This window comes from Phascolarctos cinereus, unplaced genomic scaffold (genome assembly GCF_003287225.1).
Source record: "Phascolarctos cinereus isolate Bilbo 61053 unplaced genomic scaffold, phaCin_HiC Scaffold_5;HRSCAF=322, whole genome shotgun sequence".
Lineage (NCBI taxonomy): Eukaryota > Metazoa > Chordata > Mammalia > Diprotodontia > Phascolarctidae > Phascolarctos > Phascolarctos cinereus.
Window position 1 is genome coordinate 54,016,268 of NW_027555958.1, and position 18,178 is coordinate 54,034,445.

General features: G+C 41.9%; 1 protein-coding gene and 1 long non-coding RNA gene across 5 annotated transcripts in view; one reads left to right on the top strand and one right to left on the bottom strand.

Moving 5' to 3' along the window:
- The first annotated feature begins 274 nt into the window (after positions 1-274).
- AP4B1 (adaptor related protein complex 4 subunit beta 1) lies at positions 275-17,659 on the top strand. Of its 4 annotated transcripts, none has more exons than XM_021002134.2 (11): positions 275-348; positions 1,195-1,371; positions 1,855-2,079; positions 2,587-2,717; positions 3,116-3,263; positions 3,872-4,515; positions 5,440-5,523; positions 6,651-6,754; positions 7,547-7,754; positions 8,019-8,300; positions 8,559-17,659. In XM_021002134.2, the coding sequence occupies exons 2-11, from the start codon at positions 1,259-1,261 to the stop codon at positions 8,981-8,983; spliced, it is 2,364 nt and encodes a 787-aa protein (XP_020857793.1). In that variant the 5' UTR covers positions 275-348; positions 1,195-1,258; the 3' UTR covers positions 8,984-17,659. The 4 variants fall into 4 exon arrangements, with proteins under 4 accessions (XP_020857793.1, XP_020857785.1, XP_020857831.1 ...); XM_021002126.2 differs by having other exon boundaries at positions 283-372; XM_021002172.2 differs by having other exon boundaries at positions 283-372; positions 3,872-4,368.
- Positions 17,660-18,015: 356 nt separating this feature from the next.
- LOC110219033 (uncharacterized) overlaps positions 18,016-18,178 on the bottom strand; it is a 122,577-nt gene continuing 122,414 nt past the window's right edge. Inside the window, exon 5 of the long non-coding RNA XR_013486872.1 lies at positions 18,016-18,105. This is a non-coding gene — a long non-coding RNA (uncharacterized LOC110219033). The remainder of the gene's footprint in view (positions 18,106-18,178) is intronic.

The following is an 18,178-nucleotide window of genomic DNA, read 5'->3' on the forward strand; positions in this document are numbered from 1 at the left end:
GAGGGCGTCCCACGCCCCTCCCCCACCACGCCCGCGGCACGGCACGGCGCGGCAGGGCGGGGCCCAGGAACATAGACCGTACTAGTCGATCTCGGATCGCTAAGATCCGCCCCTGCCGGATCTGGCGGCTGGGAGAGCCTGAGGGTTCCCGCGGCTTCGGCTGCGCAGTGGGCGGTGAAAGGGAGGGTTCTAGTAGGACTGGAGGGGGCTGGGCTCTAGTGAGTGGCAGAGGCAGCGGCGCCTCCATGGTCTCGAGAAGGGAAGGAGGCGGGACTTCCGGAGGGCGGGCGGAAACATCCGGACGCGGGGCGCGAGGCGGCTTCAGGCCGGAGAGGGCGAGGACTTCTGGTGATTGGGAGGTCGTGGGCCAAGGTGGGGGCCGACTGTGGAGGAGGGGGCCTCTGGAGGGAAAACCTAGGTGGGAGGTCTGGTCCTGCAGCCCTTTCCTGACCGAGTGAGTGAGGCAAGCCATGCCTCCCCGGGCCTCTCTGCTTCTTCACCTGTAAGATGAGATTGGCACTTGCTCGCTGGAGGATGAGACCTTGGCCAAGTCATAGGTTCAGAGAACGGCGAAAGAACCTTGGAGGCCTTCAGGGGTCCAAGTGCAGGGGTCAACTCAAGTGCCACGCCTATGGCCTTAGATGCAAATTATTTTGTCTATATTTTACATGTAGTTATATACGTACATGTTTTCTTCGTTAGAATGTAAGCTTCTTGAGGGCAGGGACTGCTTCATTTCTTGTCTCTTATCCCCTGCACCTGGCACGGAGTAGGCATTTAGTAAATACTTGTTGAATGAACTGCTTATTTTACAGATGAGAAAACTGAGGCCTACTCCACAAAAGTAACTTGTATTTCCATGATCCCATGAATAGTAAGTGGCAGAGCCAGGATTTAAATCCCAGTCTTCAACTCCAACTTATTTTTAACAATACTATGTTGCAGTTTTCTTATCTGGAAAATGAGTTCATTCAACAAGAGTTTATTAAGTGCCTACTCTGTGCCAGGTGAGGGAGTTGGTCTAGATTATTTCCAAGACCTCTTGTAGCTCTAACATTTATGATTCTATAATTGATGTTAGCATTAGCAGCCTGACAACCAGGGTGCCCCAATCAATCCTTAGGGAAAGCAAGGGCCTGAGTCTCCCAGCTGATTTATGTCTAGTCACCTAAAGACATTTCTTTTCTACTGCAGATTTGTCCCTCAACACAGCCTAGGTTAAGGACTGTAGGAACTGCCTCAGAGATAGCCTGGAGAAATGCCGTACCTGGGCTCAGAGGATGTAGTAAAGGAACTGAAGAAAGCTCTGTGTAACCCCCATATTCAAGCTGATAGACCTCGTTACCGGAATGTCATCCAGAGGGTTATTAGGTACCAGTCTAATTTCTTGTGCTTTTCTACCTGCTTGCTCTTGCCCACTCCTTTCACTCCCCCCTGCATACCTATCTCCATTTGAACAATCCTGCCTAATCCTGAAGAAAGAAATTCACTTCCTTATCTGGCCCTTAAGTAAGTAAAGGTAATAGAGCCGACTCAGTTGGGATAACAAAAGACGTTGAAAACCCAGTCAATTTCTTTTAAGAATCTAATTGGGGCAGGCTAGGTGGCATAACGGATAGAGCACCAGCTCTGAAGTCAGGAGGACCTGAGTTCAAGTCCAGCCTCAGACCAAAACACTTGACATGTACTAGCTGTGTGACCCTGGGCAAGTCACTTAACTCCAATTACCTAAAAAAAAAAATCTAATTGGGAAAATGATACGTGCATATATTCATGAAAACAAACTTTAAAATCCCTATTGTTGGAACTTAGGGAATGTTGTTTTTTATACTTTCATTGATATTTTGATTTTAGGCATATGACTCAGGGTGTGGATGTGTCCAGTGTCTTCATGGAAATGGTGAAAGCCAGTGCTACTGTGGACATTGTACAGAAGAAGCTAGTGTATCTGTACATGTGCACATATGCCCCCCTAAAACCAGACCTTGCTCTCCTGGCCATCAATACACTATGCAAGGACTGCTCAGACCCCAACCCCATGGTCCGAGGATTGGCACTCAGGAGCATGTGCAGCCTTAGGTAAGTAAGTGTTCTCCCTGTCTTCTCCTCCCCAACTACTCACTTCATTCTCCCAGCTCTAGTTTTCTGCTGGTATAATTAGGGAATCAAGGAGTATGGAATAAAATCAACTTATTTGTGATCTTATAGCACTGGGGAAAATCTTGTGGCCCCTCAAACCTACCACTGGTTTGATTTAGAAAACTCATATAGTACAATTATATCAATGTGAGGTTTTCTTTTTTAATGCTTGAAATCTGATTCCTTTGTTTTTGTTGAAGACTTCTAAGCATTTGCAAACATGACCTTTTTTATGCTTCTCCCATAGAATTCCATGCAAAAATCAGATAATGATGGCATTCAGAGTTAGAAAGAAGTCTTCTTCTTTATTTCCTGATTAGATGCACATTACCAGGTTTTGCACTGGAAAGCATTCCCTCAGGCTTCTGTGACCCAAGTGTTGTAGGTACTAAATCAAGTCAGAATTGGCTCTTCAGAGCCTGGCTGACTTCAGAGTGTTTTGCATAGGATGCCTGGAGTACAAGAATATATCCAGCAACCTATTTTGAATGGCCTTCGGGATAAAGCTTCCTATGTCAGGAGGGTGGCAGTTCTTGGCTGTGCAAAAATGTATAATCTCCACGCAGACTCTGAAGTGGGTAAGTGGCAGTTCTTCTCATCATCGTGAGTATTTACTGAGTATCCGTAGTGTTTTGGACAGTAAGCAGTTGTGTTTTCACTAGAAGGAAATATTGAAAACTTTCCTTATGAATTACCATGAATTGTTGAATGAGATTTGCTTCTGTGCACTGAGGCCTTCAAGTAGATTACAGTTCTTGGTGTTTTATGAGTTAGAACCATCATGTGTTTGGAGCCCAAGTGAGATTCTTAGCATTATCTACTTAGACTGACCTGGAGGTCAGGATTTGTTGCTTTACATTCTGTGGTTGCCACTTTCATTTTTGTAATAGAGGTTTTCTGCTGGGTACCTATTTCCATTCCTGTGACTGAAGATTTTCTTTGCTGGAAATTTTTGCTCTTCTATGTTTCATTGTAGATGGCACCCTGGTGAACGAATTGTACAGTCTCCTTCGAGACCAGGATCCCATTGTAGTGGTGAATTGCCTGAGAGCTCTGGAGGAGATCTTGAAGCATGAGGGAGGCGTTGTTATCAATAAACCCATTGCCCACCACCTCTTAAATCGGTTTGTATGTTGAGCTGGGAGATTCCTTTTGGTGGTTGTGCTGTATTAAGGAGAGTTCTTGAACAGTTTTCCCTAGGGGAGTGAAAAGGACCACAGTTATCAACTTCCCCACAATTCACTGAACAAAAAACCAATTCTTTTCTTTGAGCTTTTCTGTCCACATGCAGAGTATTAAACAGGAGCATACCCTGTGAGATATTAGGTCCCATCTTGTTTTAAAGCCATCATACTGCTGAGGGCCCCCCTCCCACACATACTTCTCGGCTAAGTTAGTTGTGCTACCTTAAGATGTGGAGAATCTGAATCTGAGGCCAAAGATTAAGCCCTTGATCCTAGACTAGTAAGCGTTATGCAGTTGCTTGTGATTTTAAAGGCAATTTTGCACAAATGTTAAGGTTTGTATAGGATAGCATCTCTCTTGAAGAAGAACCTATGGCTTTGTTTAAGAGGGATGCTATACTCTATAAACTTGTTTAAAGTTCTGTGTTCTTCCATCAGAACTTATTTTAAATATTCTTCCCTGTTTTAAGCAGCTGATAAGACGTGGTTGCAAAGAAGGAATTGTGTTTTGCTGTCAGAACAGTAACTTTATTTTCTCTCTGGGGCAGAATGCCAGACCTGGACCAGTGGGGCCAGGCTGAGGTGCTGGGCTTCCTGTTACGCTACCAGCCTCGAAGTGAGGAGGAACTCTTTGCCATCCTCAATTTGTTGGACAGTTCTCTTCAGAGCAGCAGCCCAGCTGTGGTGATGGCAGCCACCAAACTCTTTCTTGTTTTGGCAAAAGAATTCCCCCACGTGCAAACAGATGTGCTTGTTAGAGTCAAGGGTCCCTTGTTGACCGCCTGTTCCTCAGAGAGCCGTGAGCTCTGTTTCGCTGCTCTCTGCCACGTGCGACGGATCCTACGTAGTCTGCCTGGCCACTTCAGTAGCCACTACAAAAAATTCTTCTGCTCCTACTCAGAACCACACTACATCAAACTGCAGAAAGTGGAAGTTCTGTGTGAGCTGGTGAATGATGAGAATGTCCAGCAGGTGCTAGATGAGCTCCGGGATTACTGTACTGATGTGTCAGCTGACCTAGCACAGGCTGCCATCTTTGCCATAGGTAAAGTGTCTGCTGCTTCTCCCTCCTTTGGGGCCAGATGGGCAAGCCAGAAAGCTATGCCCAGAGGAACATCAGAGACTCAAGGGCAAACTTCAGAGGTAACAAGGCTTTCCATCAAGAACTGGGCAAATGACTCACAAATTGCAGGTATCACATTAGCAAAGTAGGGCCTGTTCAGGACCAAACTCACCATCTCTCTAAGGATAGCGATTTTAGATCTTCATTTTAAAGGAACTCAAGATAAAGCATTTAGAGTTTATAACATCTTTCATTTGAATAAAGTTATACTTTTCAAATTACTAAACTCATGTTATTCTCAAAAATTCCTAAAAAGCAGGTAGAATAGATATTATAATTCCCATTTTCTAGATAGAGAACCCGAGGAACAGAAAGTTTAGGGATTTGCCAAAATAAGCTGGGACTAGATATGTGTTCTCCTGACCCCTAATCTTATCTTGTTTCCAAACTCCCTAGAATTTTAAGTATCTTCTGATAAATGGTGGCACCTTTTGACAAGGCCTAGAACTACAGTTCTAGTTGAAGTATTATAAATATCTGAACAGAAAGGAGAGACGCTAAAATTTTAAAGCTTTAGGCATAGAGTTAGGGGGATCCTCTGACAGGAAAAAAAAATCTCTTGGTTTTTTGTAGGGCAAAGGAGAGACTGATAATGGTGGAGAGTAGGACCTGGAGGTAGGAAATTGCTACAGAATACTATTAACAGGTACATTTCTAAGCTCTGCTGGTCTGTGATGTCCAGAATGCCTCCCAGGGGCCACCTTAAAGTGCTTTTTTTTGGCTAAAGTTTGCAACTCATTTTTATTGAGAGGTTTTTTGCCCCCAAGAATCCCCAAGGTTATAGTGGGAATTAGTGAAAAAATAGGATTTTTCTTTTAACCAAAGTTCACTTTACAGTCAGCTTTGCTGGAAGGCATCTGTGTGCCTATGGCTCTAGCCCACTTGGTCTTTGGCTTAAAGAAGCTCCTCCGGTGTTCAGATTCTTAGTCACTTAGTTGTATTTGGTGATTATTTCTTATTTTACAACTGCTTTTGCCTTCCCTTCCTTGGTAGGTGCCATTGCCAGGACCTACACAGATCAGTGTGTTCAGATCCTAACAGAGCTGCTGGTGCTCAGGCAGGAGCACATAACCTCAGGTAATTGCTGTTTAGCTACATTCTTTGCCAACAATGCGATTTTAGCTTTTCTAAAGAAAGGTGTGCCTGGGTGGAGATTCTGCTGTCCAGAACCTGCATATTTCAGGCCTTTTGCTTCAGATTGGTGTAGGGAAAACTTCAGGCTGTTCCCTTCCTTCCTCTGCCCTCTCCTCCATTCACAGAGACTTCTTTCACTCTTCCAGGCATCTCTCAACAAGTATTTCATGAACACTTCATCCAGCTGCTGCACAGACTCATTCAGGTGTGGCCGTGAATCCAGGAGCCCAGCTTAGCAGCTATAGCAGCAATAGCAGCCAGGGGAGGAGCTGAGCCCAGAATCTTAGTGTTTCTCAAACGGAGGCCATACTGTACAGCCTTGTTTTCTTAGCTGTCACTCACCTTTAGATGAGAATATTGCTGTCCTGTTTATTTTTTTTTACTCATCTCCTTAATTTAAACCATGATTTTTAGACCAGTGATGTTCCATAAAATTACTCAAAGATTCTCTAATTTGCTCTCTGTGTTTCCCTTGGGCATTGTATCAGAGGTGTGTGGAACTCTGTGTCTCTTTTGAGTTCTTTATGTCTCTTAAAGTATCAAAGAAGTCTTAGCACAGGCTCCTAGTATGAATTTGCCATAGATAGCCCTGCTTGATCTTGTACTGATGTTTGGATTTCATACCAGCCATCTTCTTGAAATGAGATAATATATGTAAATGAAATCAAATGACATAATATGTAAAGCATTTTGCAAACATCAAAGTGCTATGTAAATGGTAGCTATTAGCTATCATTACTTCTTGGAATCATGACCAAAATGAAGAGTTATAATAGGACCCATTATTTCTTCTGCTTTGCCACTGGATTAGAATTGGTAATATTGTAATCCAAAGAAGAAACCTCATTTCTCTGACCTAATAGTAAAAAGACTGATGTTGGGAAATGTTTGTTGGCAGATGTTTCACAGACAGATCATTCCAGTAAAAATTCTTTTTCTTATTTTTTTTAAGTCCCAGGAAATTTTACAGAGACCCCTGTGGAGCTTAGATGTGAATAAATGCCTGACTCTGGTTTGCTTTTTTACATGTGAGACTTACGATTTCTGTGGTGTTCTGTGTTTTTCTGTAGCTGTGGTACAGACTTTCCGAAACCTGGTCTGGCTTTGTCCTCAGTGCATGGAGGCTGTGTGTCAGGCCCTGCCTGGCTGTGAGGAGAACATTCAGGATAGCGAGGTATAGGCTCAGCCTTGGTTTCTTCAAGGAGGAGGGTGGGATTCTTACAACTGTGCTCACTGAACTTGTTTTACAGCCACTTCCCGACTGGGGTCTAAAATGGGATCTTTTAGAATGAATTTATATGTTTGAATCACAAATAACTTGCTATAATTGTCCTCCTGAGCAATTTGGGGCCATACGTTTTTGAGAATTCCACTGTCTTTCTCTAGCCTTTGGAAGTAATTTTAGAAAGGTAATTTAGTGAGGGAGCCGTGTGGCATAGTGGATAGAATACAGGATGGGAAGTCAGGAAGATGTGGGCTCAAATTCTTCCTCAGATACTTACTAGCTGTTTGATCCTGGGCAAGTCACACCTTTTGGCAGCCTCAGTTTTCTTATCTGTAAAATGGGATAATGATAGTACCTACCTTCCAGGTTGTTGGGAAGATCAAATGAGATATATGTAAAACAGTTTGCAAATCTTAAAGCACTATATAAATATTAGCGATTGTTGTTGTTAGTAAAGTTCATTTGGCAGGCATTAGGCACACAGGCCTCAAAGCTTAGGAAACCATCCTGCCAAATAAACCCAGGCTCTGGGAGCCTTAGCAGCACTCTCCTACTTAGTCACTTCTGTGTGATGGCATATCTGCCTCCTTTACAGCAGGCTCTGGTGGAGAGAATCAGCAGCGATAACCAAACTAGATGGTTATACGTTTTCCCCTGTACTGAGAGAGGCAAAGGTGACAGTCATCTGTCACTTTATGTCCTGTACTTTACCAGCCTCTTCTTACTTCCTTAACTCCCTAGGGAAAGCAGGCGCTGATCTGGCTCCTTGGAGTACACGGGGAAACAATCCCGAATGCTCCATATGTGTTGGAGGACTTTGTGGAAAACGTGAAGGCAGAGACATTTCCAGCAGTTAAGATGGAGTTATTGACAGCACTGCTGCGCCTGTTTCTCTCCCGGCCTGCTGAGTGCCAAGACATGCTGGGGCGTCTGCTATATTACTGCATAGGTGGGTCCCTTGGGAGGAACAGCATCTGCCTTGAACTGACAGTGATAATCTCTATGACTTTGGCTTATTGGCAAAATATGTCCAGACTCTGAGGAGAAACTAGTTGTTCAGTCTTCCTGGCTCTTCTTCCCTTTCTTTTTTTTTGGTTTTTTCTTCCCCTTCTCTTTTCCTTTTTTCATGTTTACATCAGAATGGAAAATGTATGGCATGAGGATGGTGAGAGAATGTTAAAGTCATTTATATGTTTTTGATTTTCTCTCCTAGAGGAGGAAAAGGATATGGCAGTAAGGGACCGAGGGCTCTTCTACTATCGCCTTCTCTTAACTGGCATTGATGAGGTGAAGCGAATCCTATGTAGCCCCAAATCTGACCCTTCTCTTGGGCTCCTGGAAGACCAAGCAGAAAGACCTGTAAATAGCTGGGTCTCTGAGTTCAACACATTAGTACCAATGTATAGCAAAGCATGCTGGGCAGCCATCTCTTCACCTCAGGTGTCAGAGCCTCACGGCCCTGAACCTTCTGGAAATGGAGTCCTTTCTGCATCAGGTAAAAACTTTGAGGGGGACTTAGGACCCTTCTTATTAGCCTTCCACAATATGTTAAATATAGGACAGCTTTTATTATTTTTCTGATTGAGAAAAGTTCATCTAAGTGAAGCCACCAGTATACTTCAGAGTACTGGTTATTAAACATGTTTCCAAGGATGAAAAATGCCTTATACGTTTAGAGATTTGGGCATTTAAACACATACCATTTTTTATTAAACACGTCTATTAGAGAAGATTCTCTTTCTTTTCATTTTAGGATCCTTAGTTTCAGAGAACAAAGAGGAGCGACAGCCTCTGTGTGACTCTGGATCTTTCCTCCTGCTCCCTAATGGCCAACTAACTGCTGAGCAGTTTGAGAAGACTTGGCTGAGCCTGGAAGTGGCCCACCGAGAAGTTTTCCCCTGGCAAGGAGTAGCCCATCCTGACACCATCCAGACAGCTCTGCAGATGGTGAACATCCAGACCATCGCCCTGAGCAAGGCTGGTGTTCAGCCCTGGAAGGCCTACTTTAGTGCCCAGGACGGTGCAGGCTGCCTCTTTCTAACAGAACTGCTATTAGATCCTGAGCAGTCGCAAGTGCGCCTCTCAGTGAAGCAAAGCCAGGCCAAAGCAGAGGCCCTGAACAGCTTTATTTCTGTATTAAAAACTGTGATTGGGACAATCGTGGGCATAAAATCTTGATAGATTCTTGCTGCCTTTTGTAAGGAGGCATAAATAATGATCCAGGTTTGCCATTTGTTCTCTGATTCCTTAAGTTTGAATAATATTAGAGGAAAGGGAAGGGAGAAATCCAGGAATCAGGATTCTTAGGTGGGTTTTAAGGTCATTCCTTCCATGGACAGATGACTTCACATCTCTACATTGGTGTTGTGAAGCTTCATTCAAGATAGTAAGAGATTCAGGCAAAGATGTAGAAGTAATGAGAATGTTTTGCTGTTTAGGATCATGAAATCTTAGCACTGGAAGGATCTTCATCATTATCTCTCCAGTTGCCTCATGTCATAGATGGGAAAGGCCCAGGGGGAGGGTCTGACTGGCCCTAGAGCACATGTCTAGCAAGTGGCCGAGCCAGGCCTGGAACCCAGGTTCTTGACCTGATCCAGTTCTTTTTCATGCTTCAAAGCTGTTCCTTTGCATCACGTGCCTGAGGCAGGCAGTGCAAGCACACTCTCCCATCTTGTTGATGAGCGATCTTGCTGCTCAGAAAGGTGAAGTCGCCCATCGGGTTCACACAGTGAGTCATTAGGCTTTTTGAGCCTTCCACTACACAAAGGAGAGCATAAAGTCATTCTGGTGGAGGCTTGAGCATTGTTTCTAATTAGACATGAGGGTCTATCTAGATCTAGGCCTTCATCCTTTCCTTATAGTAATGGACATTGATCTCCTTGAAGGTATCTAAGTATTTAGATGCTAGTAACTGGTTTTTTTCCCCACTGTGTTTTTCATTATCAAATGAATTGTATGGAAAACATTAGAAATCCATCTGGATCATGGGTCCCATAGGTTAAAGGTATAGAGATCAGCCCTAGGGCTGCTTCTTTCATGTTTTGAATTGCTCAGAAAACAAAATAAAACAAAAGCCTAAATGTTAAGCTAAAGTATGAAGAGAATGAGGTTATGCCAACAGTACTGCTCTAGCAGCTTCTCCCAAGCTGGAAGGACCTTAAGCCTATGCTAAGCCTAGGCCCTAAGCCTTGATGCTTTCAGCTATTGAAGACCAGTCTGTCCAAGTGCCCTAGAGCCCAGCACCTCTCAAAACAGAGACAGCCTAACGTGGGAAGTGCTAGACGGGAGAGGTGGCATGAATCAACCAGAAGTTATTAAATCAATGTTTTTGTGCCAGGAACTTGGGTCCTGGGGACATGCAAATAAAATTAAGCCATCCTTTCCCCCAAGGAGTTTATATTCTATTAGGGGAGATAGCATGCACACATGTGAGTATATACAAAGTAAATACAAGGTAGTTTGGTGAGGAAAAGCAACTTATGCTTGAGTTTAGTTTTGAAGGAAATTGGAAGATTCTCTAAGAATCCCCCAATGGTGAAGAGAGAGTGCATTCCTGGCATCGAGAATAACTTGTGCAAGAGACAGAGGAACAGTAAGAACCAGTTTGGCTAGGCTGATAAGTGCATGAAGGGAGCATTGTATAATCGGCTATAACCAGGTCATAAAGGCCTTTAAATGCTGAACTTTAAATGGGTTCCATTTCACTCTGGAGGTAATGAGGAGCCAGAAGAGTTAATTGAGCAAGTGAGTGACTTGGCCAGAGCTGTGCTTTAAGAAAACAAGTTTGCCCATTGTGTGGAGGGCAGATTGGAAAGGAAAGAATCTCAAGGCAGGGAGATAAATTAGAAGGTGACTGGATAGTCTTGGAGAGGTAATGAGGGCTTAAACCAGGGTGTTGGCCTTGTGAGTGGAGGAGAGGGAACTGATGTAAGAGACGATGTAGAGCAAGACTTGGCAACTAATTGGATATGTGCTAGGAAAGAGCGTGGAGTCAAGGATGACTCCTGGGTTGTGAACCTGGGTGATCAGGAGAATGGGGGTGTCCAGAGTGGAAATAGAAAGGTTTGGAGGGAGGGGTGGATTTGAGGGAAAAGAATAGTTCCATTTCAGACTTGGAGCGTTTGAGATAACAGCTAGCATTTCATACATCCACTTTAAAATGTGTATCTGGGACAAGGACTAGGGGAAGGGTCCAGGGCTGAATAGATTTGGGAGAAAACTGCATAGACATAATAATTGAAGCCAAGAGAGCTGATGAGATCACCCAGAGCATTTAGAGAGGAGAGGGCCTTGGAGTATACTTTCAGTGGTAGGGATGGGTTATACTTGATCATCCAGCAAAATAGACTAAGAGCTCAGACATGCCAAAGTAGACGGTGTCACAGACACCCAAGGAGAGAGACTAGGAGGAGAGAGTGTTGGGCAGTGTGGAAATCCTTCTCAGAGAGGTCAAGAAAGATAAGGATTAAGAAAAAGCCATCAGATTTTTTTTTTTTGGTAAGGCAATCAAGGTTAAGTGACTTGCCCAGGGTCACACAGCTAGTAAGTGTGACGTGTCTAAGGCTGGATTTGAACTCATTTCCTCCTGACTCCAGGCCTCTATCCACTGTACCACCTAGCTGCCCCTTGGATTTTGTAACTAAAGTTTCACTGGCATCTTTGGAGAGATCAGTTTCAGTTGGGAGATGAAGTCAGAAGCCAGACTGCCAGAGGCTGAAAAGTGAGAGAGCTGGGTGTGGTGGCATCTGATCTTTGCTCCTGGGAAGGCTGAGGCTCCAGATTTCTGAGTTGCACTTGGCCTAAAGCCAATTGGTTGTCTGCACTAAATTTGGCACCAATATGGTGAACCTCCAGGAATGGGGTCAGGGGCACCAGGCTGCCTAAGGAGGGGTCAGGTGATCCACGGAGGGAATAGGTCAAAGCTTCCGTGCTGCTCAGTTATGGAATGCAGCTTATGAGTAGCTGCTTCATTTCTAGCTAGGTAAGCTAGGAAGACCTAGTCTCAGAAGGGGGGTGGGTGGGAAGATAGTGGAGGCAAGGAGAGTTTTTAGGAGCTTGGATGTGAAAGGGAGGAAAGATATCATGGGAAAAGAGACTAGTGTTAGTGAACTGATTGATAAAAATTAAAAGTGGTAATTCATGTTGAACTGAAGAAACTATAGCTCAGTTGCTGAATAATGATGAATCACCATTAATTATGGAAGCTTTTGGGAAGATAAAGCCCTTTTTGGTTGCTTCTAGATATTAGGAGAGAGGGGCAGCTAGGTGGCACAGTGGATAGAGCACTGGCACTGAAGTCAGGGGGACCTGAGTTCAAATCCGGCCTCAGACCAAACACTTGACACTTACTAGCTGTGTGACCCTGGGCAAGTCACTGAACCCCAATCACCTTTTTAAAAAAAAGGGAGTTTTTATTTTATTTTATTCTCAATTATATGTAAAAACAATTAACTTTTTTTTAATATTTTTGAGTTCCAAATTCCCTTCCTCCTTCCCTTTCCCCTCCTTGAGAAGGCAAGCACTTTGATATAGATTATACATGTGTAGTCATATAAAACATTTCCATGTTAGGCATGTTGCAAAAGAGAAGGCAGACAAAAAAAAAAACAAGAAAAAGAAAAAGTGAAAAATAGTATGCTTCGATCTGTATTCAGACTCTTACCAGTTCTTTCTCTGGAGGTGAATAGCATTTTTCATCATAAGTCCTTCAGAATTATCTTGTATCATTATATCCATAAGAATAGTTAAGTCATTCACAGTTGATCCGTACAATATTGCTTTCACTGTGGACAATGTTTGGTCCTGCTCACTTCACTTTGTATCAGTTCATATAAGTCTTCCCAGATTTTCCTGAAACCATTCTGCTCATCAATTATTATAGTACAATAGTATTCCATCACAATCAAATATCACAATTTGTTTAGGTATTCCCCAACTGATGGACATCCTCTCAATTTTTAATTCTTTGCCACCACAAAAAGAGCTGCTATAAATATTTTTGTATTATAGGAACTTCTCCTTTTCCTTTGATCTCTTTGGGATACAGGCCTAGTAGTGATATTACTTGGTCAAAGGGCATGCACAGTTTGATAGCCCTTTGGGTATAGTTCCAGATTGTTCTCCAGAATGGTTGAATTAGTCCACAACTTCACCAGTAGTGGATAAGTGTCCCAATTTTCCCACGTTCCTTCCAACATTTGTCATTTTCCTTTTCTGCCATAATTAGCCAATCTGATAGGTGTGAGGTAGTACCTCAGAGTTGTTTTAATTTGTATTTCTCTAATCAATAGTGATTTAGAGCATTTTTTTCATATAACTATAGATAGCTTTGATTTCTCCTGAAAACTTCCTGTTCATATCCTTTGACCATTTATCAATTGGGAATGACTCATATTCTTATAAATTTGACTTAGTTCTCTCTATATTTGAGAAAGGAGGCCTTTATCAGAAAAATTTGCTGTAAAATTTTTTCCCCAGTTTTTTGCTTTCCTTCTAAACTTGGTTGCATTGGCTTTAGGTAAATTTTTAATTTAATGTAATCATAATTATCCATTTTACATCCTGTAATGCTATTTCTTGTTTGATCATAAATTCTTCCCTTCTCCATAGATCTGACAGATAAACTACTCCATTCTTCCCTGATTTGCTTATGGTATCACCCTTTATGTCTGTGTCTTTCTGTCTAAATCATGTACCCATTTTAACCTTATTTTGGTATATGGGGTGAGATGTTGGTCTATACCTAGTTTCTGCCAATCTGTAAAGAAGTTAAAATATAATGGGGACGTAATTATCTGCTTGGCTCTCTGCGCCTGTAACCTTCTAACCTTGGTAGCTGAAGCTACTCTATATCAATAACAGTAATAATAGCTAGTATTTATATAGTGCTTTAAGGTTTCCAAAATGCTTTACATGTTATTTCATTTGATCCTTATAACAACCATGGGAGGTAGGTGCTATTATTATCTCCATTTTTCAACTGAGGCAACCAGATGTTAGGTGACTTGCCCAGAATCACATAGCTGGTAAATGTCTGAGGCCAGGTTTGAACTCCAGTCTTCCTGACTCCAGGTCCATCACTTGATGCACTGGGCCACTTAGCTTCCTAGTTTCAGCCCTGTCCCAGACTATGGGACCAATCCTACCACTGGATGGGAAACTGGGGTCTTAGACTAATAGATCAGGGCTTCAGCTTGCTATTTACTGCTCCTTCTCTGGCTTGGTTCTAGTAAACACTGGTTTTTGCCTTATTCTTTGGAATCAAGTTCTGCCTCGTACCCCTGAGTTCCAGTAACTGTCCCTACCTTGTTTCTCTCCTTTATACACCAATTCCTGTAAGACTAAAGCCATGCCTCTGCTCCACCCCTGACCTTAGAAAGGACTAGGATACAGTCTCTAAACTCCTGTACCTGCTGCTGGATCTTCTTAGTCCAATAGAGGATCTTTGAGGTCCTGTCTCCTTACTGTTGACAAGCCTGGACATCCTCCTACTTCCTGATACTGATTTGATGCCCCACCCCGTCCCTTCATGACCTCTCTGCCACTATACATCTGTCAGACCTCTAGGTCCTGCCCATCCCCTGTTTGACCTATGTCCTCTCATTAAATGCTGCTGACCCCAAAAGTCCAGGTGAAGAAATGGATTCAACAGAACCATAAGGAAGTCATTTTCCTGCTTTATGCTGTTATCTTTCTTCACCATAACTAACCTTTACCTTAGGTGTTTGTAATTTGGCAGTTCATGGAGCCCTGGGAGTGTAATGAAAACCTTTTCTTCCTGGGTGTGGTAACAGGTGTTGAGCTGAAAAGATTTACTAATTATTTGCTACTTCTATGCCATGACAATTTCTGTGTTTAAAAACATTGTGTTCACATTCATCGAGATTTGTTACCGTTTGTCTCTTAGGACTATACAATTTAGAGCTGGAAGAGGCCTTAGATATCATCTACTTTCATCCTCTCATTTTACAGATGAGTAAACTGAGGTTCAGAGAGATGAAAGGACTTGTCCCAAGGTCCCACAAGCGGTGAAGCAGCAGAGTCAGGATCTGAACCCATGCCTTCTGTCTTTAGATCCAGTAGGCTTTCCCACTACATCAGGGTACCACCACCTTATATTTCAATAATGTTTTACAAATTTGCAGTGTTTCCCCATACATTAGCTCATTTAGTCATTTGTAGGATCATACATTTACAGGTGGAAGGAGACTTAGAAAAAATTAGCACAAAGGAGGAAACTCAGGTCCACCAGAAGTCAAGTGACTTATCCAAAGTCATATAGGTGATATGTGTCAGATTTTTTGTTGGGTCATTTTTCAGTCATGTCCAACTCTCCATGACTCTATTTGGGGTTTTCTTGGCAAAGATACTGGAGTGGTTTACCATTTCCTTCTCCATCTTATTTTACAGATGAAGAAACTGAGGCAAACAGGGTTAAGTGACTTACCCAGGGTCACACAGCTAGTAAGTGTCTGATGCTGGATTTGAACTCAGGAAGACTGATCTTCCTGACTCCAAACCAGGCACTTTATCCACTGCATCACTTAAATGCCCCAAAGATTTTATATATAGATATATCTGTATATATACCAAAACATTCACAGCATGGCTTTCTGCGGGGACAAAGAACTGGAAAAGTAGTTGGGTTTGCAAACTTGGATTTGGTTGATGTGTTACTTAGTTTTTCTGAACTGGTGTTTTTTTCTCTTTCTTTTTTTCTTTCTCTTTCCTTCCTTTCCTCCTTTCATTCATTCATTTGTTCCTTCCCTCCTTTTTCTTCCTTCCTTCCTTCCTTCCTTCCTTCTTTCCTTCCTTCCTTCCTTCCTTCCTTCCTTCCTTCCTTCCTTCCTTCCTTCCTTCCTTCCTTCCTTTCATTATTTACTTGTCATAAGAGATGGCTTTCTGGGAGTGGAATGGATATGAGAAATGAGGATGATATAAAAACAAAATATATCAAAATAATTTTTAAAAAAGAAAATAGATGCTCATTGTTGGGAAATGGCTAAACAAATTATTGTATGTGAATGCAATGTAATATTATCATACCATAAGAAATATATAGAAAAAAATATAAATAATTCAGAAATTTGGGAAGACATGAAATGATCAGAATAAAAATAACCAGAATCAGGAAAACAATATACATAATAACCAGAACAGTGTAAACAGAAAGTATTAAAAAATGAAACTGAATGTTATAAAATTATTATAACCAATCTTGGCCCCTGAGAAGAACCAAGCAAAGTCTGGTCCTTTCCTTCTTTGGAGAGATGGGGGACCAAGGATGTGGAATATATCATACGCTCTCAGATTTGGCTGATGTATTGGTTAATTTTATTGAAGTGCTTCACTCTTCCCCCTCCACCCTTTCCTTTTTCTTACCAGGCAGGGGCTAGTAAAAGATATATTTGGGGAAATGAAGTGATATAAAAAACAGAAAGCAACAATGAAATTGATTTTTAAAAATTCTTAAAGATTAAAAAGATAAAATATTTACCCTTAAAACATGGGTGCTGATAGCAAAAGTATACATGCTATAGAAAATGCCACATTATAGTTGTGGAAGTATATTAAGCACCTCTTTATAGTTCAAATGAAGATACTAAGAGTTTAATATTTCTCTAGTCTAAAAGTTTTTTCAAGACTTTTCCTTGTTTGAAAGTGTAGAAGTCCAAGAAGAGAAGACCTTTCTTAGAGAAATAGCTTAAGATCTATAAATCTGTGTTAATTCTTATCTAGTTGGGATCATTGCCTCCCTACAACCATGAAGTGATTGGCCCATCTAAGGGCAGTATCCTTTTTTGTACCCTTTCAGCCCATGAGGGGAGTGGTCAAGGGGGAAATTGAGTAGTGAGTGTTCTAGAATGTTAACCTTAAACTGTATTTTAACATTGTATTATGATTTTTTCCTTGTTTAAGATTTTCATCAATGTTACCTCAAATCATCTTGGGTTAGAGACAGAGGGGATAAGGGAACTATGCCAGTTTGGACATCTTTCTGTTTCTAAACTAGAAATTGCTTGGCTATAGAATAATGGTAAATAAGACTGTTTCTTGTACCAAAAATGAGGAATACAGTATTTATACATCTACATCTCTCCATCTATATGCATATAATATATTTTTCTTTGATATAGTCTGTCTAGAGGATATCACATTATTGGAACAATGGCTAAGAAGGAATAGAGAGATAGTATGATATTGTGGAAAGAGTACTAGCTTTGTAGTCAAAGGACATGGGCTTAAATACCAGCTTTGCTACTTATTACCCATGTGACACTGGACAGGTTATCTGAAATCTCTGATTTTACACAGTTTCTTAATCTGTAAAACGAAGGCTGTGTCCCAGATGATCTCTTTACAGTCCCTGTAGACAATCCAAGGGGTCCCAAGAGCCGTTCGTCCAACCAACATACTAGTACGAGTACAGTACAATGCACGGAGGAAAGACCATTCTTCATGTGGGAGATGACCTCTCAGAAGTGAAGCCTCCTCAGGGGGTCAATAGTTCTTGTTAATAGTTCTTGATTGTTGCTTTCAAAACCCTTTCCCACTCAGACCCTGTTTTTAAGCATGCAGCAGAATGAATAGCCCTACCCCAACCTGAACTGTTTGCCCTTGCAAAACTTCCCACCTTTTCTTGTCTCTGGGCAAACTTGTGTCTCGGTGAAGAGACTGTACCTCCTGAAAGCCCAGCCAATGGGATAAGGGGAAGGGGATTAGGGAGGAGGAGCTCAAGTTAGAGTATAAATAAGCCTTGATTTCTGTAACAAACACTCTCCTGGCCTGCAATGGCGACCAGGGGTGGTAGCCTTTCTCATGAGAAAGCAATAAACTCCTTTCTACTTTCAAGGTATCTATCTAAGTCTTTGTTTTTAACTTTATTTTTATTTATTATATTTAATATATTTATTATATTTAATATATCACATTTATATTTAATATATATTTCATATTTTATATATCTTTTATATTTAATATATATTTAGTAATATCCCACACATTCATGACATCAAGGATCTGTAAATTTGTTGGTCTGGCCTTCCCTTCACAGATTCAGATTGCAACTTTTGTACCACATTTGAGAGTTGCCACACTGAAGATTTGTTCCCCTGTAGCCAGCTTGGCAATGAGTCTCTCTGGCACGTCACTAGCAAAGTTGTTCTTCAGATGACTAGTATAAAGCTGATCATGGGCTATATTTTTCCAGCTTCATAGGAACTGCTAAAGTTTTCTCCAAGCTGTCATAACCTGCAAGAATCCAGGGGTCCCTCCTGGCCATGATGAAGCACTAAAAACTGGAAGAGATACAAATATCAACAACATATAGATACAGACCCTCAAAGTCCACCATAGAGTAGCTGGATTGTC

What these genes read in the sequence shown, in the direction of transcription:
- AP4B1 (XM_021002134.2), top strand. Translation starts at nt 1,259, where the DNA reads ATGCCGTACCTGGGCTCAGAGGATGTAGTAAAGGAACTGAAGAAAGCT. An exon ending in AGGAGCATGTGCAGCCTTAG is followed by an intron (nt 2,080 to 2,586) that starts GTAAGTAAGTGT and finishes TGTTTTGCATAG; the next exon opens with GATGCCTGGAGTACAAGAAT. An exon ending in AGAACATTCAGGATAGCGAG is followed by an intron (nt 6,755 to 7,546) that starts GTATAGGCTCAG and finishes TTAACTCCCTAG; the next exon opens with GGAAAGCAGGCGCTGATCTG.